General features: G+C 36.8%; 1 protein-coding gene across 4 annotated transcripts in view; it reads right to left on the bottom strand.

Annotated features, from left to right (window-relative positions):
- Positions 1-24,372, bottom strand: part of LOC106880060 (WD repeat-containing protein 7) — a 100,407-nt gene that overhangs the window by 66,695 nt on the left and 9,340 nt on the right. For all 4 annotated transcript variants that reach the window (XM_052968709.2, XM_052968710.2, XM_052968711.2 and 1 more), the window contains exons 2-7: positions 11,256-11,427; positions 5,568-5,674; positions 4,881-4,959; positions 2,964-3,132; positions 2,783-2,853; positions 456-572 (exon numbers count right to left, since the gene is read on the bottom strand). In XM_052968709.2, coding sequence (XP_052824669.2) covers positions 456-572; positions 2,783-2,853; positions 2,964-3,132; positions 4,881-4,959; positions 5,568-5,674; positions 11,256-11,417 — 705 coding nt within the window. In that variant the 5' untranslated portion in view covers positions 11,418-11,427. The remainder of the gene's footprint in view (positions 1-455; positions 573-2,782; positions 2,854-2,963; positions 3,133-4,880; positions 4,960-5,567; positions 5,675-11,255; positions 11,428-24,372) is intronic.

Raw genomic sequence — 24,372 nt, 5'->3', positions numbered from 1 at the left:
AAAATATGCACACACACACACCTACATGTGTATTCCTATGTGTGACATCTTGAAGATTGCAAACACTTCTATATGAGTGAAAGCCACATGCACACTTGATTTTAATAGTCTCTGTGCATGGTGCATATGTTTGTGCATACATGTGCACATGCACATCAGTAATATTGAAAATGAAATATATTTAAGAAAAAACATAACTACTAAACAACAAATCAAAACAATTAGAAACAAAAATTCACTTTCCCATGTTTTACATATTCAGTCAACAAAGTAAAGCATCAAAAGGGAACAAACATAGTTTTTGGCAGGGTGGAAGGGAAGAGATATAACAGTCAACAATATGGCAATATTACATTAAAACTGGAGACAAGATTTATGATTGTGTATATGTAGAAGTGTACTTATATATATTGATCAGTTCTGGTTCGCAGTAATAAATGGAATATGTAACTCACCTGCCAGGATTTAGAACAGACAATCAAAACTGTTCTCTGATTGTATGGGCAGCAGTGCAGTGTTTGGGCGTTTAAACAACGAATCTGCTTAGATTCATCTTCATAAACAGGCTTCAGCTGGTGAATGAAAAAGAGTTAAAATTGGTAAATGAAGCTGAAAGCATCTGGAAAGCATCTGCTTTTGTAATTTGATGACAAACATAGCTAACATGTCATGCATGCACAGATCTGTAGCATCAATTTTAATGATTGACATGTTTAATATACCTTATTTAATATGACTTAGTGGAAAACTGAATCATGATTATCATCAACATTTAATGTCCATTTTCCATGCTGGCATGGGTTGGATGACTTCACAGGAACTGGCAAGGCCAGGAGTTGCACCAGGTCCCATGGTCTGTTTTGGCCTGGTTTCTATGGCTGGATGCCCTTCTTAATGCCACCCACTTTACAAACTATACTGGGTGATTTTTACTTGGCACCATCACCCACACCAATGCTTTTTTATGTAGCAGCTTAGTTTAAGGATTTCAATTCTGTTGTGGTGGGCAGGTCTTCTTGAGCATAGAATATTGTTACAAAAAAAATGTGAGTAAATCAAGAGCAATGATGTTCTTCTCAGCACATACTGCATTTAATTTATTTTTAAATTTTTCAAATTCTTAGACATTTCCTCAGGCTTATAATAGAGGATTTGTAAATTAACATTTAGAGACAAAAATGTAATTAATATAGATGTAGTTTTTGAAATAGGTCATCATTATTATCGTTTAACAGACACTTTTTAATGCTTGCATGGTCAAATGGAATTTATGAAGGCAGATTTTTCTATAGTTGGATGCTCTTCCTGTTGCTGACCCTCACCTTTTTCTAAGCAAGGTAATGTTTTCCCATCACCAGACATATTCTTCACAGGTGACTAGAAATGAATGACCTCACTTATATGATGATGCTACTCATTTACAACCATTACATGATGTCCATTCAAGGGCACACACACACAAAATCATATAATGAGCTCTTTCAGTTTCTGTCTACCGAATCCACTAGCAAGGTTTTCGTTGGCCTGGAGCTATAAAAGACATTTGCCTAAGGGGCTACACAGAGGGTCTGACATAGAACCATGTGGCTGGTAAGTACACACCAGTGCCAACTTTAATTACTTATGTTTCTGTAAGTAGTCAAAGTTAATTATTCCTCAAAGAAAGCAAGTCTTAAAAAAAAAACAAAAGGGTATTATTCAGAGCATTATAATGTTTGTTTTGGAGGGAGGGGAGGTTGTTATTTTTGCTTGTTATTTATTTGTCCTGATATTTGCTATCACTTTCAAAACCTTCATCTGGATTAAATAAGCTAGAATAGAAAAGGAAGTGTGGTTATAAGTTAATGAAGCCAATAATTTCTATGGAATTGAAGACAAATGTAACATTTCATAATGGATATTTTGTCTTTGTCAGAGTGTAGACACTATTGAAAATATGTTCTAAATAATCTTTAAATTTTTTTCTTTTTTTTCTTCCAAAAATAAGAAACATCTTCATATGTTTTTTATTTCCCCAAATAAACAGTGCATAAAATTAATTAATTTTTTTAAAGTTTAGTAACTGATAGCAAATGTTTTGAGAGATCCTTCATGTTATAAAAGATGTGTTAATTATTCAAAATACTTAAAACATCCGGGAAATTGATAAAACAAATTAATGTTTATATCCAGTTTCAAACTAAAGTGAGAATGACTTTGGTAAACAAAGATATTTTACAAAACTATAAACTTGTATAAAGCTCTGGATCATTAATTGAGAAAAACTTAGTAAATAAATTAAATGTTTATAAAGGTTTGTGCACGAGAATAATAATCATCATCATTGCTTTTAACATCCACTTTTCTAGGCTTGCATGCATCAGACAGAATTTATTGAGTTAGATTTTCTATGGCTTGATATTTGTTTTGGTGTCAGCCCTCACCCGTTTCCTAACAAGGTAATATGGCCAGACATATTTTTCACAAAATAATGGAAAGGAACAACAACATTTTTATGAGAGTGATGCTCATCTGCAACAACCAAGTGATGCCAAAACAAGGGTATACACACACACACACTGTATGTGATGGGCTTCTTTCAGTTTCCATCTCTCAAATTCCCTCACAAGACTCATGAGGCTTTGGTCAAACTGCAGCTATAGTAGAATACACTTGTACAAGGTCTCACATAGTGGAGCTACACCTGAAACTACAAGGAAGGTTGAGAAGCAAGGTTTTCAACTACACAGCCACATCTGTACCTCCTGAGTATAACTAAGAGTAACAAATTCACAGAACTCACCTTAGATTCTTCACCAGACAAACTCCAAACTTTGACAGCACCTGAATTAGAAACTGCTACTACCACATCATCTGAAAAATTTGTAAAGATTTTTTTTTTTTTACAATTAAAATTTAGCTAAAATTGTATAACATCGAATTCCTAATACACTTGATATATAAAAGAAAATAACTTTACTGACCCTCTCCTTTCACTGGTCTTAAAATGCAGCATGCACTGATCCAATTTGGAGTAACTTTGGAATGTAAGGAGAAGATGATCTCAAATCCAAATGGATCCATAACATGGATCTCTGGGTAAAAGCCATTACAAACAAGACGGATCTCTTGACTACCGCGAAACCGGTAAGACTAAAAATAAAATAGTAGGAGTAGTAATAATAATAATAATAATAATGATGATGATGATGATGATGATGATAATACAAACCCAGTTAAAATACTATTAATGAAATATTACAAAACTATACAAAATAAGCATCATCAGCACTACCATCATCAGGATTTCATGTTCCTTTTTCCATGCTTGCATGGTTCAGACATATTTTCTAAGAGTGAATGTGCTTCTTTTCACCAAACTTCACCTGTTTCAAAGCAAAATAATAATTCCTCATGGCCAGACATATTTGTCATGGGAAACTGGAAACAAACAACCTTGCTTTTATGATGGTGATGACCTTTTGCAATCATGTCGAGACAAAAGTACACATGCACATACGTGCATGCAAGTGGGCATACGTACATATGTATTATTTTATTTGTTTCAGTCATTTGACTGCAGCCATACTGGAGCACCACCTTGAATTGTTTGTGTCAAACAATTTGACCCCAGGACTTATTTTTTGTGAGCCTAGTACTTATTCTATCGGTCTCTTTGCCGAACTGCAAAGTAATGGGGACATAAATACACCAACGCCAGTTATCAAGCGACGATGGGGGAAGAAACACAAAGACAGACACACACAACAGGTTTCTTTCAGTTTCCATCTACCAAATCTACTCACAAAGCTTTGGTCAGCCTGAGGCCATAGTAGAAGACATTTGCCCAAGGTGCCACACAGTGGGACTGAACCTGAAATCATGTGGTTGAGAAGCAAACTTCTTATCACATAGCCATGCCTTGTATGACAAGCTTCTTTCAGCTTGTCAACCAAATCCACTTACAACACTTTGGTTGGCCTGGGGCTATAGTAGAAAACACTTGCTCAAGGTGTGACATAGTGGGATGGAACCCAAGACCACATGGTTGAGAAGTAAGCGTTTTAGCCACACAACCATGCTTGTGCTTATTAACATATATGCAAATTATGAGGACTTATAGGGTCAAAGTTGACCATGTAACTGCTCATGGACAAGATATTTTATGGAAGACTAGCAGTAGCCCATGCATGCAAGTTATCTCTCTCCACATCACTGATATTTGTCTAAGGGAAATGTTGTCAACTTGAGCTGATAAGGCTTAACACCAAAGTTGTAACAAACACTGTTGTCAGAACACAAAGAGCCAGAATAGATACTACAAGGAATCTCACTTTATAGTTATACCAATCCACCACCCTGGATTGATAATATTTCCAAGCAAGATAATATTTCCTCATGGCCAAACCTGCTTTCCACAGAGGAATGGAAATGAAGAACTTTGCTTGTATGACAATGATGCTCATTTACAACCATCAAGTTGTGTTCTTGAGCAAAACACTTCATTTCATTCTGTTGCTCTGCGATCACTTCAACATTTGGGTGCACCTGTTCAGGCAATGTCAATTTGATGGAGTGAGTGAGCTCATGTACAACATGAACATTTTATCACTATAAACAAATCATCTATGTAGGTTGTTCAGCATATGACAGAAGAGTCCACCACATATATATGATGGGCTTCTTTCAGTTTCTGTTGACCAAATGTATTCACAACTCAAATACTTTATAAACCAAAATTCTATTTTATACATCAAAATTAATCTTAACATTAAATATCTAATTGACGTCAGAAATGTTTTGCATCATGGTAATTTAAAAAATACTTTATAATTTTGAACAAAAGATTTTAATTAAAAATTTTAAAGAACATTGAGAATGAAGGAATAAACGAAATATACCTGAATACATGTATGAACTAAAGGTAATTTGGTAGATTCAAGGCAACGTCCATCACTGGTGTCCCAAAGACACATTTCTCTGTTAGTAAGAACAAATTAGAAAAACATTATGTAGAAACAACTGTCTTGAAATTTAAGGGTTGAAAGATACTGTACTTGTTACTATCAATTTTGAAAATGATAAAAATTTAGTAAAATAACTTTGACGTTATTAATCTAAGATTTGGAATATAAATTTTAATGGAATGTTTTGATTTAGATCTCTTTAAAACAGGAAATTTGTACCAAAGAGCCCAAGGTAGTCTAAGGCAGATCAGTTTCAAAAGGGTTAATGTCTATTTTCTACTTCCCAGTTGGCATGATGGACTCATCTACAAACAATACCTCTCTACATATCTCATTTGTGTTATCTTAAACCTGTGTTTAATCTGAAGCAACATGTTGGCACAGTCATTAGAACATCAAATAGAATGAATACCTTGCAGTATTCATTTCAGCTTTTCAAGCTTTGAGTCCAAATCCAGCCAAAGTCAACATTACTTTCCATTCTCTTGGAACCAATATATTCGATAAAGTTTAATATATTCGATAAAGTTTAATATATTCGATAAAGAATCCTACATTTTTTTTTCCACACACACGCAAAAAAAAAACATTCCTTTCCATGAGAAATCAATAATTACTCACCCATTTTCTGAACTACTAACAACATAAGGAAATCCATGTTGCTCATTACCGAATGATAAGCAAGAAATTGAAGCTGTGTGTCCAAACAGCATGTGTCGTGGGTATATCTGTAAAGAGAAATCATTGAAAAATATTGTTCTTGGTACTATTTCATTCACTATTTTTTTACACTCTCTTCACATATAGCCATAGTAGCATTATAAACAATTTGTCTTCATAAGAACACCATTTAGTCTATTCATAACTTTCTTTTTGTCATTCACATACAGTAAGATAAAATCTTAGCAAGCTGATTACGAAACAGTTTTTATTTTCAGTTGTACCAATTAATGTTACCTACATGGCTAAAACCTATTAGTAAGGCATGGTTGTAAAGCAATCTCATTTCCCATCTTTAGAATAAAACAGAGACCTTGTGTCTATGTAAGGTGCAAGGTATGACTGTGATTAAGACGCTCATATTGTAGCCAGGAGACAATCTCACTTTGCAACACCTTGGGTAAGTATCTTCTGCCATAGTATTAAGTGGCCAATGATTAGTATGTATATGTGTATATCTTCCATTAATATCTGTCAGCAAAAGATGTGAACATTAATGAGAAAACTGAAAAACTGATAGTTTTTAATGATAATACTCTGCACAATATTTATCCCACTCAAGCTGCACAGATAGTCCCTTCTTAGCCATTGGAAATGCAGTGTGCCAACAACACTGTTGTTCACAAATGCATTATATAAATACAAATAAAAAAATTCAAAAATAACCTTTGTGTGCTGCATACAGTAGCCACTTACAGGACTATCTTAAGAGCATTGTATGCTTCGAGGCAAAGCAATGCATTGAGGTTCCTGCATACAAAACTGTCGACTACATCGATTAATATTGGGCTCCCTAGACTCCCTAGACCTTAGGGCAACTGCCCAGTGTACCCATGTCTGAAAACAGCACTGACCACATAGAGGCTCTCAACATTTGCTAATACAGACAGGATGCAGTAAGCTATGGTGAGGCAACTGATCCCAAAACATATGAAAACATGAAAACATCATTCGTGACACTGGTACCTAAACAAGCATACCTGATTCACTTTATTATAGTAATTAAAGCCAGGAAGCTTTCTGATATCTGATCTACTATGCCTTATGTTTTTATTGGCCCATTTCTGTTCTGACAACTAACCACATACAACACAGAGCATATTCTTTTGCATAGTCTGCAGCATACATTTTCTTCATATATCTCTACCAGTAGTAGGCTTACTTTTAGATATTTTTATGATGTTAAGTGGATAAGAGATTATTGTAGATGAGGAGCCGCTCTATTGCAGGTAACATTTTCTCACATCCAAATAAACTGATGTGCACAGAATTCATTGATTTGCCCAAATGCACAATACAATATCTGCAATAAATTTGAACTTGAAATCCATGAATTAATAGTTTAATGTCATATCTCCTAATCTGTTTTATTTGATTTAATATTGCAAACTGTGGACAACAACATCATTGGTAACAAGGTTTCCAAGTGCCAAACTCTGGTATACTGTATTTCTGATGATGCAAACTTCGCAAAAAACTTTGCTTGGAAAGCACTAGTTTTTCATTTTACTGACCATTGTTTACATTGTTCACCAATATATATCAGCAAAGAACACACACACACACACACACACATACATATATATATATATATATATATATATATATATATATATATATATATATATATATATGACACCCCATCTCTAACTGTCTATGATGTTCCTCTTGCACACTTGTAAAATTACCTCCTCTCCTCCTTACCCTTTTGATCCTTTTGTCAATATACTCGCTTATGCTTACCTTCTTATATCTTGAGAGTTTGCTTTGGTACACGATCGCTACTATCTTTATCTTCTCCCCAGCTACCCTCACCCACTCTTATATAAAGTGGAGTAGCCATGTATATCTGCTACGGTAAGAAACCATTGCTTGTCCTTCTACCATACTTTAGCTCCCCCCCATCCCCAGCTAGTTTGGGGTCAAATATCCATTTCAAATATTCTCACCACTTAATCAAGGGCTTTTTTTCCCTTTTCTTTTCCTGTCTTGCAAGTTACTTGGTGATCTCACCTGTGCAGTATAAAAAAGCATGCAGTGCACACTGTAAAGCGGTTGGTGATAGGAAGGGCATGGTATCCAACCACAGAAACCATGCCAAAGGTGACAATGGATGTCAAGGCAATTCTGCGACTCAATGGATTGTATCAAGCCATCCATTCTATGCTAGTGTAGTAACGCTGTGCGCATGCGTAGAATTAAACAACCAAGCGTTCCCGCTCAATTCATCCTCTTTCTTGCTGGCCAGCAATAGAGCATGGACGTGTCAAGAAGTGTCTCCGACATTCCAACCTGGAGACAGTCTCTTTACGTGTATAGCTGTCACTCTCCATCTTTCGGACTTACACTAGACAGCTCGCTTACATCTACATAACAACGTCCCAACAACTATGCTCACACACATAGAAGCTGTAACAAGAGCTAAAGATGTATATATTTACCACCTGAATAAATGTTGTTTAAGTTGATAGTCTGGAGTTCAGCGTTCCGTTATATATTTCTTAATTTTATATAGGAAAGTCAGGTATACATCTAATGTTGTATAACCAACTTTCCTATACTAGCATTAAAAAATGCATGTTAAATGATGATGATGATACAAACCTCTCTTTTCCATGTCATCAGTGTTCTGCAAAGGGAAGGTATTTCTTAAAGATCAATATAGCTTGACCCCATGTCATCAGAGGCATTGCTGTCAAAATGCAGAGAGCCAGTACACATACCACAAGATAGGTACTTCATCCAAGACCCTAACAGTTCTACTAAGCTACTAAACTGGATGGGTATTCACATTTCTTCTAGTGACCCACAAAAGAAGAAAAGCAAAGTTGATCTTGGTGGGATTGAAACTCAGAGCATAGAAAGTTGGAACAAATACTACAAAGCTAATATTCTAGGAAGGAAGGGCTGAGAATTGCGGTTAGTTCAGGGCCTGGTGGTGAGAAACAAGTGTGACAAAAGGTGGTGGGATGAATGAGTCAGGAGTGCCTAAGTGACTAACCATCTAAAGCTCTGTCAATTCGACCAATTCACTAGTTTTCAGAAACTGTAAAAGACTCATTTAAAATGTGCTTCCAGACAACTATAGTGAAACTTCATTCTTGGTCAATAAATACAACTAAGATATTTCAGGAATTGCTTGACTAGCCTTTCATTTTCTGGTGCAAATCTCAAACAAAAATATCTTGGAATGTAATGTCTGGCTCTCTGTCAGTTATGATGATGAGCGTTTCAGTTGATTTGATCAACGGAACAGCCTGCCCGTGAAATTAACAAGCAAGTGGCTGAGCACTCCACAGATGCACGTACTCTGAATGCAGTTCTCAGGGAGAGTCAATATAACACAGAATGTGACAAGACTGGCCCATTGAATTACAGGTACAACTTATTTTTGCCAGCTGAGTGGACTGGAAAAATGTGAAATAAAGTGTCTTGTTCAAGGTCACAATGCACTGTCAAGAATCGAACTTGCAACTTTATGATCATGAGCCAAATACCATAACCACTGAGCCACACACCTTTACAACATACATACATATATACATGCAGAAGGTATTAGTGATCCAGAAGTGACAGAGTACTAGATTAATGTGTGCAATATGTAATTTCACCTCTTTATGTTTTGAGTTCAAGTCCTATCAAGGTTGGCTTAGCCTTTCAGTTGTTTATGATAGTATTCCACAAAATATCATAGATGCAGGCATGGCTGAGTGGGTAAGAAGCTTGCTTTGCACCATGTAGTTTTGGGTTCAGTCCCACTGCGCAGCACCTTGGGGAAATGTCTCTTACTATTGCCCCAAGCCAATCAATACCTTGTCAGTGAATTTGGTAGACGGAAGCTGAATGGAAGCCCTTCAGGAGTGGCTGTTATAGGCGTAGGAGTGGCTGTGTGGTAAGTAGCTTGCTTACCAACCACATGGTTCTGGATTCAGTCCCACTGCATGGCACCTTGGGCAAGTGTCTTCTACTATAGCCTTGGGCCGACCAAAGCCTTGTGAGTGGATTTGGTAGATGGAAACTGAAAGAAGCCCGCCGTATATATGTATATATGTATGTATGTGTGTGTATATGTTTGCGTGTCTGTGTTTGTCCCCCCAACATCGCTTGACAACCGATGCTGGTGTGTTTACGTCCCCATAACTTAGCGATTCCGCAAAAGAGACCGATAGAATAAGTACTAGGCTTCCAAAGAATAAGTCCTGGGGTAGATTTGCTCGACTAAAGGTGGTGCTCCAGCATGGCCGCAGTCAAATGACTGAAACAAGTAAAAGAGTATATATATATATATATATATATATATATATATATACGTGTGTGTGTGTGTCTTTGTGTTGTGTTTGTCCCTTCACCACCACTTGACAACTGATGCTCGTTTGTTTACAACCCTAAAATTTAGTGGTTCAGCAATAGTGACTGATAGAGTAAGTACTAGACTTAAAAAAAGTAAGTACTAGGGTCAATTTGTTTGACTAAAACACTTCAAGGCAATGAGTGAAACAAATACAAGAAAGATACATGAAGTGCAATCAGCTAAGTCAACTATATACCTATCCTATCAAATTTCTAGCCTTTGTTTAAGGCATGTGATAAGGCTAACAGTCATCAGTCGTCAATAATTATGTATACTCTCTTTACTCTTTTACTTGTTTCAGTCATTTGACTGCGGCCATGCTGGAGTACCGCCTTTAGTCGAGCAAATCGACCCCAGGACTTATTCTTTGTAAGCCTAGTACTTATTTTATCGGTCTCTTTTGCCGAACCGCTAAGTTATGGGGATGTAAACACACCAGCGTCGGTTGTCAAGCGATGTTGGGGGGACAAACACAGACACACAAACACACATATATATATATATATATTCATATATACGACAGGCTTCTTTCAGTTTCCGTCTACCAAATCCACTCACAAGGCTTTGGTTGGCCCGAAGCTATAGTAGAAGACACTTGCCCAAGGTGCCATGCAGTGGGACTGAACCCGGAACCATGTGGTTGGTAAGCAAGCTACTTACCACATAGCCACTCCTGCACCTATAGTAGAGATGTCTGAAGAATTACAAATTTGTTGTTAAACTGAGAAGAGTTCTTGAAGTATGGTAACTATAATTGAGATGTCTGAAGAACTACAAATTGTTAAGTTGAGAAGAGTTCTTGAAGTATGAATTTGTAGTTCTTCAGACATCTCAATTATAATTACCATACTTCAAGAACTCTTCTCAATTTAACAGCAAATTTCTAGTTCTTCAGACATCTCAATAATTATGTATAGTAGAATTAGGGCAGTGAGCTGGCAGCATTGTTAGCATGTCAGGCAACATGCTTTAGTAGCATTTCACTGGCCTTTACATTCTGAGTTCAAATTCCACCAAGGTTAACTTTGTCTTTCATCCTTTCAGGGTTGATGAAATAAGTACCAGTTGATGTAATTGACTTTAACCCCACCCTGAACTTGCTGGCCTTGTGCCAAAATTTGAAACTGTTTATGTATAATAGACTTAAAAATGACAACTAATTATTTTATTAATATAAAAGTCACATGGAAAAACCTAAATGAAATGGAAAAAAAACAATGAACAAAAAAAAACCTTACCTGCCATAAGCGAGTGACCTCCCATATGACTATTTGACCATCATTACAACCAGTAACAATACTGTCTAACTGTGAGTTCATGGTAATCGCTGAAATACAGTGTGTGGGGGCATAGTGCCCCCACAGCACAACTGGTACAACTAAATTCCCTGTAGTTCCCATCACAAAGCATCTGAAAATGGAATGGAAGATAATAAATATCATTTTTTTAATAATCAGGGGAATAAAACAGCAATATTGTTTTATCTCAGGATGATCATTTTTTTTCTTTTTTCTAATCAAATAAACACATGCACTATATATTCTATCTCAGAATGGACTAAACAGAACAGGAGGAAACACATGAACAGAAGAGTCACTGAAGAGGTTACAGATATGTAACAAAAGATTTCCAGACATTGGACATAAGATAAAATAAGAACAATAATAAATAAGTGAAGAACAAATATATAGTGCATGTGTTTATCTAGCAAGGAAAAAAAAATGAACATCTTGAAATATAACAATATCTGTTCTAACACATGATTTCACATCAAGAATCTTGCAAAACAAATTCCTAAATGTAAAACAGCAATAACTATAGTATACTAAATGAGAATAAAGTTAAAGTTATGTTGAATCTTTCACTTATACCTAAGAAATATCAACACATAAGTGTAGGTGTGGCTGTGTGGTAAGAAGCTTGCTTCTCAACCATGTGGTTCTGGATTCAGTCCACCATATGCTACCATGGGCAAGTGTCTTCTACTATAGCCCAGGGCTGACCAAAGCCACGTGGGTTGATTTGGTAGATGGAAACTAAACTGAAAGAAGTGTGTGTGTGTGTGTGTGTGTGTGTGTGTGTGTGTGAATGGTTGGCATTTGGAAGGGCATCCAGCTGTAAAAACCATGCCAAAACTGATCCCACCTGAGCTTGTGCCACACAAAAAGCACTCAGTCCAGGCACCTGTGTGTGTGTGTGTGTGTGTGTGTGTGTGTGTGTGTGTATGAGTGTGGGTCTTTGTGTTTGTACTCCATCACCACTTGACAAGTGTTGATTTGTTTACATCCCTGTAACTTAGCAGTTCAGCAGACACAATCAATAGAATAAGTACTTAACTTTAAAAAATAAGTACTGAGGTTGATTTGTTTGAGCAAAAACCTACGAGGTGGTGTCCCAGAATGGCTGCAGTACAATGAATGAATCACGTAAAATGGAAAAGATGCTGTGCAATGGGACGGAACTCAAAACCATGTGGCTGCAAAGCAAGCTTCTTAACCACATAGTCATACCTCTCTCAACTGCTGTCACATCTCAAGATACAAAATTATACTTCATAATTAACAACTCTGTTCTCAAGTCACTGATGTTGTTTAGTCACTAGTTAGCCCTGATTAAGCAAACAAGTAACCAAAAGTGCTCCTGCCAGGATCATCCCACCTTACTTTAGGACAATATATTTACATATATAATTATCAAATGTGCCATTTTTCTTTTTTAAAGACAGCAGTGTAATTTGAAGATTTGATTACTATTTCTTATATATTGAAGAATCACATAGAAGACACCGCATTGTTTTCTTCAATGACTATATAAAGCTTCCAAGAAACATAGCAAGACCCTTGTCTATTCTTGGAGTAAAATCTCTTACTTTCCATGTTCTTGAAGATGCAAAGCTAGTAGTTGATTTGCTAATAAGTGAAAAAGATAACAATGTCACCACTTGCAGCTCGGTGGTTTTCAGGGAAGCATAAATGTAAACAAGCACACAGACAAATATGTGCATACATACATACATAGACATGGCTGTGTGGTTAAGAAGACCACCTCCCAACTGCATAGCTTTGGGTTCAGTCCTGCTATGTGACACCTTAAGCAAATGTCATCTGCTGTAGGCTTGGGCTGATCAAAGCCATGGAACTGAAAGAAGCCCATTACTTGAGAGAGAGAGAGAGAGAGAGAGAGAGAGAGAGAGAGAGAGAGAGAAAGAGAGAGAGAGTGTGTGTGTGTGTGTGTGAGTGTGTGTGTGTGTATATTTGTATCTCCTTATCTTGACAATGTGTGATAGTTGTAAACAAATGTCACTGTCATACAAGCAGTGTCCTTCATTTCCAATCTTTCTTAAAAACATCTCAGGTCATTACCTTGCTTGGAAACAGGTTAGGTGGCCAGAAGTGTATCTAACCATGGAAAATTTGTCTAAATAAATTCCATTTACCTCAAGTAAGCATGGAAAAGTCAATGTCAAAACAATGGCAATAGACTCACGTACACATGCAGAGACATACGCAGAGGCCTTCTGTTCTTGGCTCATAGCAAACTTTCATGTTGTCATCAGTCCCAGATCAGTCATAATAATAATAAAAAAAACTGTGATGAAAGGTGTTCAAGTTATGACAATCTCGTGGTTTGTATATGATGAACTATATTGTTTGATATGTCCTGTATTAAATTATGAATGTAATTTGTGAGTCTTGGTTGCTACTTCTAGTGGGTTGAGTGACAACCAAATTGTTGTGTGCATTTATCTAACCCGGATATGTCTGATAGTAAAAGTCAGATGGTGTTATAAAGAATGTTTGTAAAAATCTGTCTGTTCTATTATCTATGTAAATACATAGATTTCACACAAACCTAAAATGTAAAAGAAAAGTGTATAAAATTGTATTATTAAAACAATACATCTATTATACTTTGAATTAGTTTTTATCTCTACCTATTTATTTAACATATTTCATTTGGTATACATTATCAAAATGTTCTCGTTTTAATAACAGTAAGCATATGCAAGGGTGAATCAGAAAGTGATGTAATTTTTATTTGTATTACTTTTCAACCAACCCTTTGATATAAAAGGGTGTATTAAGAATTAATGCAAATACAAATTGCACTACTTTTTAATTTGCCCTTGTATTAATGTAAATTATAACTCAGTTGAAAAAGTACAGTTGAGAGAACATTACACCAAAGACCTGATGATCCCTAGTACAGTCTAGGTTTCAAGTAGGTTGATGGAGTTCTGTTTTGCTCTTGAAAATATTACTAACAGAAATTTCTACAATCTGATTCAGTTAAGGAGAGTGATAGAAAGGGAAATTTCAGTCACAACTATACATAGTCATCATTATTTACAAGATTTCAAAGTACAATACCTAACCAGCATGGTATGATGAGCTGCTCCATAGATAGTGCAAATGACCTCTTTTTTTTTTTTTTTGTTGAAGAATAAGAAGAAAAGTAGTCTTATTCTTCTATTAGGATTCCATTCCCAACTATGCGAATGGAATTCACCCAGACATGAATTAAATTAAATTGACCCCAGTACTTGAATTATTTGTATTTGCTCTTATCAATTCTAAGAGAAGAAAGATGAAAGGCTGATTTGAATTCAGAACATAGAAGACTGTCACTAAAAACTGCAGGCATTTTGTCTAGTACCATATTTTCCAGCATTCAAGTAAATTTTTTCAGACCAAAATTTACAGCTGAAAAGGGTAGGTCAAGACAACTTTGAAATGCAGCAGGATTTAAAAAGACAGTGATAATGTTTTGCACTACTTTTACACTATATATTACATTGACTTATATACCAGATAATAAACTACTCTAGCAATTTTTGCCAATCCACTCACTACTTCTCAGTAATCATGCTTTGGTCAGTCTGCAATATGTAGAAGCCATATTTCATAACAATAAAGCAGTACTGGTCATATTGTATATTCTACCTTTGACCAATCAGTCAAAACCTTGTTACCATTCAAAAGCCATTCAAATGGTTCAAATATGAAAAGCAACAGTGCAATCATGTCCAAGCCACCTTAAAAGTTCTTTTTTTCTTTTTCTTTAACAAAATAACTCATAAAGAGAGGATTAGTCTAAATATGAGAAAAAATTAATAAATGGCTAACTATGAAATTTGAGAGTATATGGTTATCTTATAATTAAAACAGAACTACAATCTTCAACAAATCTAGAATCACTAAAATTTTACATATTGTATCCTAGTAATATAGAAAAGACATTCACACTGCTTATTGAAACTTAATGAATTAAAGAAATAGCTATTTCCTTTTGTATTATAAAGCTATGACATAAGTTGTTATGCAAAAATTATTCAGTAAAGAGTAAAAAATTTGAATAAGTTTACATGGCATGGGAAAACAAGATGTTTAGCAAAGTACTTTGACATACAATGTTTTTAGCAATACCGTTCGTGATCATGATCTAACATTCACTTTTCAAGCTTGCATGGGTCAGACAGATTTGTTGAGAAAGATTTTCTACTATTGAATGCTTTTCCTGTCACCAAACCTCACAGCTGCTAAATGATGTACTGTATCCAGTTCTATATTATATTCATATATACAACAAATGCACATTCATTAATCCTTTAGCATTCAATTTGGTCATATCTGGCCCAAATATGCTACCTGTTTTCTGTTCAAACTGGCCAGATCCTGCCTCTCACACCTACCCTACAATGTCATTTCGAAAATTTACAATCACATCATCAAAATCTCAACATTACAAGATAATAAATGATTACTTGAAAACAATGTGAATGAATAAACATTACATCTGACAGAATAATGTGAATGCTAAAGGGTTAACTTTCTACTAAACCATCTAATTCCTGCTGTAAAATAGAGCAGATTGTCTGGTCATGGCTATCTAGTAATATATTAATGGGCAAAAAGAAAAGAAAATCTGCCCCAGCTATGTTGCAATGATAAATAAATAGATGGAAAACAATAAAAAGTGAAAGAAATATATGGTTTTGAGTTTTTCTTTTGCTATCACAAAATCGATGTAATTAACTTAATCCCTTTGTCGGTCCTTGTTTGTCCCCTCTATGTTTAGCCCCTTGTGGGCAATAAAGAAATAAATACAGTTTTAGTAATGCATTTTAATTCTGCATAAAGTTTTGACGGACATTTTACAATTGGATGCCTTCCCACCATCGATCCCAGTGCTTAACTGGTACTTATTTAATTGACCCCGAAAAGATGAAAGGCAAAGTTGCCCTCGGCGGAATTTAAACTCAGAATGTAATGGCAGACGAAATACTGCTAAGCATTTCGCTCGGTGTGCTAACACTTCTGCCAGTTTGCCACCTAAAACTGTATTATTAACTCATCTAATTCATGCTCATGATAATGACAAGAAGCATGTTGGGTTCTGGCAAAGTAAAGATTTTGTATGATAACACTATATACCAGGAGTGCTGAAAAGTTCCTGGTTTTAAGGGTACCACGAAAGGCCTGGTTGGAGGCCCAACCTTCCGAGTCCTTTTACAGGGCTTTGTAAAACTGAGAGAGGAATATGCTGAATAAAATCATAACTGATCCTCTTGTATTTTCTTTTACCCAAAGCCAAGAAATTTTCAGTACACACTTGTATATACAAATGTGTGTCATTTTGAAGGCATATTATAAGCTCATTCAACCAAGCATGGAAAATTATTGGGGGGGGGGGGGTGGCAGGGGGAGGTTATCTGCTAGGTCTGGAGGAAGAGGTGTTGGCCATGATCATTGCAGGCTCTCCTGAGAGATTGATACCATTACTATTTCTCTTCAACTTTTGTAAGTCAACACCTGTCAGAGAGATATGAATAAAGAATGAATTCCAGAGGGCCAATGTTCTAAAAAGGAAGGTCTTGGTAGGTGTATTGACTAATGTGGGGCCTGGGGAATTGGACACACCAAGCATAATGGAGAGATATATGGAGCAGATGACATCATAGATTACATAATTTAAAAACAATGAGGGAGACTGTAGATGGTCACTGAATCTGCTAGAAACAGCCAAAACTCCCATGATCCTTCAGTATTTAAATTGACTATATCAGGCCCAAATATTCTACATGTTTTATCTTCAGACCAGTGAGATCCAACCTGTTACACCTAACCTACAATGTCATTCTAAAAATAAATAATCACATCACTGAAATCTCAAAGCTACAAGATAATGCAGGATCAATTCAAAACAATGTGAATAAATAATCATTACATTTGACAGAGTAATTTGAATGCTAAAGGGTTAAATCATCTCTAAAAAATATGAAAGAACTCAGTAGATAATATAGTGTCATGGCTGGAATGCTTTGACCATAGGTCTCTTTTCGTTTGTTGTTGACCTATGAGTAACCAACAACCGACTTAGAATTAAGCTGATTGTCGCATGGTTCTGTTTTGTAAAAATATACATCATCATCATCATCATCATCGTTTAACGTCCGCTTTCCATGCTAGCATGGGTTGGACGACTTGACTGAGGACTGGTGAAACCGGATGGCAACACCAGGCTCCAATCTAAATTTGGCAGAGTTTCTACAGCTGGATGCCCTTCCTAACGCCAACCACTCAGAGAGTGTAGTAGGTGCTTTTACGTGTCACCTGCACGAAGGCCAGTCAGGCGATACTGGCAACGGCCACGCTCGAAATGGTGTCTTTTATGTGCCACCCGCACAAGCCAGTCCAGGGGCACTGGCAACGATCTTGCTCGAAAATCCTACGGAAGCCAGTCAGGCGGTACTGGCAACGGCCACGCTCAAAATGGTGCATCTTATGTGCCACCTGCACAAGAGCCAGTCCAGGGGCACTGGCAACGATCTTACTTGGCTTGCCGGGTCTTCTCACGCACAGCACATTTCCAAAGGTCTCGGTCAGTAGTCATCGCCTCGGTGAGGCCCAATGTACGAAGGTCTTGCCTCACCACCTCAGTCCAGGTCTTCCTGGGCCTACCTCTTCCACGGGTTCCCTCAACTGTTAGGGTGTGGCACTTTTTCACGCAGCTATCCTCATCCATTCTCACCACATGTCCATACCAGCGCAATCGTCTCTCTTGCACACCACAACTGATGCTTCTAATGTAACTTGAATAAATGACTAGAGAGATTAGTTAATCAATTTAATATTTAATGCTGTTCTAGTATTTATTCCTGGTTGATACTTTATGATGATTATCAAAAAGATCCTAATTTGAAATAGTATTATCTTTCTTTTACAGAAAATCTCTTTGACTTAACATTTTGCACATGGCATTGTTATATAACCTCAGTTCAGCTCTATAAATAAGGCCATTCCAGTCATGACCATTGTTTCTTTTTTAAGGCATTGTGTACACCTTGAACAACAATATCTAACATGTCCATTTTTTTATTTTTAGACACTAAGCTGTTACTTCTTGCAGGCCAAGCAGCCTCATAGAGATTCCCTCACTGGTTGTTGTCTATTATTATTTATAATAGATCCTCTTAATATCTGCTTGTAGAGTTCACTTATCTAATCAGTCTAGTATTTCTGGAAAGATGTGTTTAATAATTGGATCACTGTCTAGAAGTCATGTGACTTGACTCTACAAATCACCCCCCTCCCCGCAATCTATGTAGATAATCAGCTGAAAAATTAGTGCATACTATCTTTATCAACAAACCTAACACATATATACTATCTAAATAAAAGTCAACTGACCTCCAATGATTTGACCTAATCCACATTGATACAAGTATCTGTTTGATACTTGTCACACAGCAGATATTCATTCAACAGGTTTAATTAAGTGGCTTTTACATATTTAAACTGTTCTGATACAATGAAAATATAAAAGACATTGACATAAAAGTGAAACAAAATTCATCTGATCATCACTTTGTTTCTCTATCCCTTTTCTTTCTATCATCTTTCCATTACCCATCTCTCTACCAAACCTCCTGATATCCTTTCATTTCTCTTCTGCTCATCTCTTTTATCACCTGTCTGTCTATCACTCACATCTCTACCACCCATCTTTCTAGCTTCCACCTATTCCCCAGTTCTCTATCCCTCACCCTCTCTTCTATGCACTACATACCATGCTGCATTGTATCATGCACCATTACTGTTAGTGCCAAAGTGGCTTCCATAGGGAGTACATGTCCTCCGTCTCCTGCCAGATCATCCTACAAAGGCTTTACTCTCATTCGACGCAGCAGTTGTGGGCTGGAAGAGGCCAGAAGTGACAGAATTAACAGACATTGGATCGGTCTGATCCTACCCTCGTTTTGACATGCACTCACTCTCTAGGCCATCCAACTCTGTAACAAAGGATGGCACTAGACCTACATGTACTCAAGGAACCCTTGAGGGGGCCTTGAGTACATGTAGGTCCAGTGCCATCCTTGGTACAAATATGCCTTGGTACAAATATGTCTAGTGCTATCATTGAATACCATCCTACACTCAACTATCACTGTCTATACAAACAGTCAATATTCCCTGTCTTGTCTTCTCCTTGTGTAAATGAAAATCTTTCAAAGAGTGCAAATTTAGAGAAGCTAACTCTCTCTATTATTTCTGTCACTATCCTCATACACTTATCCCCTTCACCCACATCTTAGTTTCATCCATAGTCATTTTATCCATTACTCACCCTCTTATTCAAGTTGCATTGACTGAATGGACATAGCATAAAATAGCAAAGTCACCTTTAGTCTTACAGGACAAAAGACAATAGCATTGCTTGCTTCATGCTCTTGCTTGATGGTGCTGGGGTCATCTCAAGTCAGTGGTCACAGAGACATCACCATGCAGAGAGCCAACCAGGTCCACCAGTGCTTTCCATCACTGACAGCCCTGTGCCAGCCCCTCTGCATCCTCCAAGGTGACGTTGAGCCTCTGAAGATCTTCCTTAATCACATCCAGCACTCCAGTGTTGGGCCTGCCACAAGGCTTCTTCCAACCCACAGTTGCTATGTTGAATGAGAGTAAAGCCCTGGCAGGTTGATCAGGAGGGAGAGAAAAGACAAGTACTCCCTATGGAAGCCCGTTTGGCACCAACAGTATTGGTGGATGATAAAACGCAGCCCATACAGTTGAGATAATTCTTTAACCTTGTTGAGGACATCACACCATCTTTAAAGCTGATGCCATGATAATACATACCCAAGTACACTTTGCAAAACACTTGGTGAAGAGAAGACCATCTGGTCAGAGAAACCAAGCAAAAAAGGAACTGTATCATCAATGATGTTGGTGGTTCTAAAAACATTCTCTAATTTGGATAAATTTGTATTCTGAATGGCATGGCTGTGCTTCTGACCATGTGATTTCAGGTTCAGTCCCACTGCACAGCACTTGGGCAAGTGTCTTCCACTATAACCCCTGGTTACCTAATAACCTGTGAGTGGATTTGATAGATGGAAACTGAAAAGAGCTTGGCATATGTGTGTGTGTGTATGTGTGTGTGCACCCTTGTTTTGGCATCACATGAGGGTTGTAAACTAGTATCACCGTCATACAGGCACTGTTGGGGAAAACTTTTAGTAGCAGTGGTATATGACATTTAACCTTTTAGCATTTAAACTGGCCATATCCAGCCAAAATATTCTACCTGTTTTATGTTCAAACCAGCCAGATCTGGCCTCTCACACCTACTCTACAATGTCATTTAAAAGAACAATCAATCACATCATCAAAATCTCAAAGCTATGAAGTAGGACATGATCAATTCAAAACAATGCAAATAAGCATTACATTTAATGCTAACAGGTTAAAGCTAGACAAACTTCCTAGTATTCTCTACTAACACATTTTTTGATTTTTCTGCTGTCTTCACGCTCTTTTTTATTCTCCCTCTACACATCATACTGATTACTCTCTACATTTAATATGTGCATGGTACTCCCACATCTGATGGTGCCAAGACAAAAAGTATGCCTCCTACATATCCTTCAAGAGTGATTGGTGAGCAAAGCAACTCCTCCAGTGCTGGTGCCACAAAACCACAAAAATGCATTCAGTACATACAGTAAAGTGGTTGGCAAATGAACAGAGAAAGCATAAAATTGTGAGGTTCCTTTAGTATTGTCTCGCTGAGGACTTATCAATCTCTCTGGTGTTGCTACCACAAAAATATGCACCTAAAACAGTCTGAAAAGTGGTCAGCAATAAGAAGAACATCCAGTCATAGAAAGCAAGCCAAATGACATATACAAGAACCAGTCTATGAGAGTAGTGGTTTCCAATAAGAAATGACTTAAGACTGTGAAGACCCAGCATGGAAAGAGGATGCAAAATGATGATCATGATGCTAACTTAAAGTTTTCCAATTTATATGATTGATGCAAATATAATTATCCCCAAAACACAATAGTACCTAACACACACACACCTCTCCCCCCATTTTTCCTAAGCATTAAACTCACACACCTGCTTGTTCTTCCCACATCTATCACTGTCTTTTGTTTTCTGTACATTTGAACCATATGTGTGTGTATGTATATATATATACACAGCGACATGACAGAAGTAAATAGACAACCCATAAAACATCATTTTATGTTTATTCTAACTTGTAATGGTTTATATTTTTTATTAATTGACATTTTTATGTTTCAGGTTCTATATGTGACTGTTTAATCATGCCATGTACAAAAGAAGCCTTGGAACTGTCTGAATTTCAAAGCAGCCATATTGTGGGTCATTCTGAAGGTGGACATAACATAAAATCACAGAAAACCTTGGGATCCTGCTTTCTACAGTTAATAGAGTGATTGTGCAATTCACCAGAGAGGGGAAGGGGTCTACATCACCTTGCCCAGATCAACCAGGGCCCTCCAACAAGACCCTTCTCTTTGTTAAGAGAAGTGTGGAGGATAATCCTTGTTACAAGGCCTCTGACATAGCAGAACAAGTTGATGTCAGTCCCAGAACAGCTATCAGGTATCTCCACAAACTTGGATACTATGGCAGAGCAGCAAGAAGGAAGCCACTTCTTCCATCAGCCAATATCAAGCAGAGAAAAGTTTTGGCCAGTGAGATGCTGGAGAGATCACTAGCATTTTGGGACACTGTCATACTCTCTGATGAGTCCAGATTTGCTATTTCCTGACAGTGGTTGATTATGGGTCTGGAGACTCTGTGATTAAAAATTTGATGTGTAAAGATTGCAGCCAACAATGAAACACGGCAGCTATTCTGTGATGGTCAGGGGAGCAATTTGGAGCAATGGTTGATCTGAGTTGATGGCATGTGATGGAAACATAAACTCAAATAATTATGTGTCCACATTGCAGAAAGGACTCCTTCCAATCTTCTCCAGTGGTGAAATGATTAAAGAAGACTCTTTATTTATGGGGCTCCTTGCCATATGGTTAAAATGACCCAAGATTTTCTAGATGAGAATGGCATTAAAAAAGCTTCCATGGCTAAGCCAGTCACCATATATGAACCTATTGAACATCCCTAGAACATAATGAACAGGATACATCATGAAAAGAACAAGAAAGCATCTTCAAAGCCAGATCTTTTGAGATTACTGCATGAAACTTGGCAAGAGATTCCACAAGAGAATATTCATCATCTGATCAGTAACATGCCTAATAGGATCCTTGCATTGAAAAATGCATGGGGCATGTCTACTAAATATTAAATATTCACATTATAACAATTAATAAATAATTTGAATGTTTAATTTCAGATTTAAATAAATTTTAATGATCATAAGGGTGTCTATTTACTTCTGTCGTGTCTGTGTATATATACATACATACACACACACATGACAGACTTCCACACAGTTTCTGCTCACCAAATTCACTCACAAGGAATTGTCAACCTGGAGCTATAGCAGAAAGCCATGCAGTGGGACAGAGCTTGAAATCAAACAGTAGCAAAGTGAACTTCGACCTGACGCTAACATTTAAAAAGCAGTTAAAAGACTAAAAACAAAAGTGAGTCTATGAAAGAATTTCCCCCATTTTTTTTTCTTGCCTTACAACCACAGCAACCAGACCACTCTCTCCCTCCTTTTCCCAATGAAGGTCAAGAATCTAGGAAGTTACAGTCTTCAGTTCTCAAGATAAATTTATCAAACAGATTCTTCAATTGACTAATTGGTGCGGCTGCTGATCATTGCCAGTTTTCTTAGACAGAAAGTTTTGGTTTTGTTGTCGTCTCCGCCTGCCCCACTGCTTAGATTTTGGTGTACCTTGATCCGTTGGTGACTACTTGACTCTGTATAAATTTCTAATGCATCATATGATTTGCACCTACACACACAAATCAAACAAACTAGCTTTCATCTATTCAACTGAATATAGTAAATATTTCCTGCAGACCAACAGTGGCACAAAATGCAATATCAAAGCTGACTAGCAGGAATTGAACTCAATCATTAATCAATGAAATTAATTACTGCTCAGCACATTACCATTTCTGCCACTCTTGCAGAAATGATAATGATATAATAAATTATATTAAAGTAATAGTAATAATAATGGCTTCAAAGTTTGGTACAAAGCCAATAACTTTGATGTGTAGGGATTGGTTACATGATTTTAAGATTTAAATTTGCATGTTTTCAAAATAAATCTATGTTCATGCAACCTTTTGTAAGTAGCAAATCGATTCTATAAATGTTTCCCCAGTGCAGTAGAGCAAGTGAGTTTGCTAGTTATATTACTAAAGCCAATGAAAGGCGCTCAAGCTGTTAGAAAAAGCAACCAAATCTCCTGCAACTACCATTTCAAATAAACGATTCATAAGATAATGTAGTCCTTTGTATCCCTATAGAAGAGAGATGACCATGGCTAGAATACCTTTGCACTTGGTCTTCTTCATCATACTGATCTAGGCCTAAACAACAACTTTAAGACTATACTTATCAACTGGATCTTTCTGACTATAAATATCATTTCTTTCCTGGAGAAGCTTCATATACTTGAAGATGATCATTGCAATGAAGAGTAATGATAATATCAATAAAGGACTTGATAGGAAAAGGCCTTTAGTAGCAACTGAGTTCATCTGCATTCAGATCCTGTTGGTATTGACTTAGCCTTTCATCTATGAAAGGATCAATAAAATAAGTTCCAATCAAATGCAAGAGTCAAATCAATTTTGTTCTACCAAAATTTGTGGCTTCATACAAATGCCAGAAATCAGAATGATTAGTCAAATGTGTGTGTGTGTGTGTGTGTACATACACATATTTGTATCATCTTAGTAGAAGGTTCGGAATACACATTAGAACAAGGCCATCATTTCATCATCAGAACAAACTTCACCTGTGCATCGGAAAACTTCATTTATGTGATAACATGCGCAGGATGCAGTAGGCAATATATAGGCCATGCAAAAAAACAGCCTATGAAAAAGG

Source organism: Octopus bimaculoides, chromosome 6 (assembly GCF_046866305.1).
Source record: "Octopus bimaculoides isolate indiv1 chromosome 6, ASM4686630v1, whole genome shotgun sequence".
Lineage (NCBI taxonomy): Eukaryota > Metazoa > Mollusca > Cephalopoda > Octopoda > Octopodidae > Octopus > Octopus bimaculoides.
This window is presented reverse-complemented; position numbering and strand designations above follow the sequence as displayed.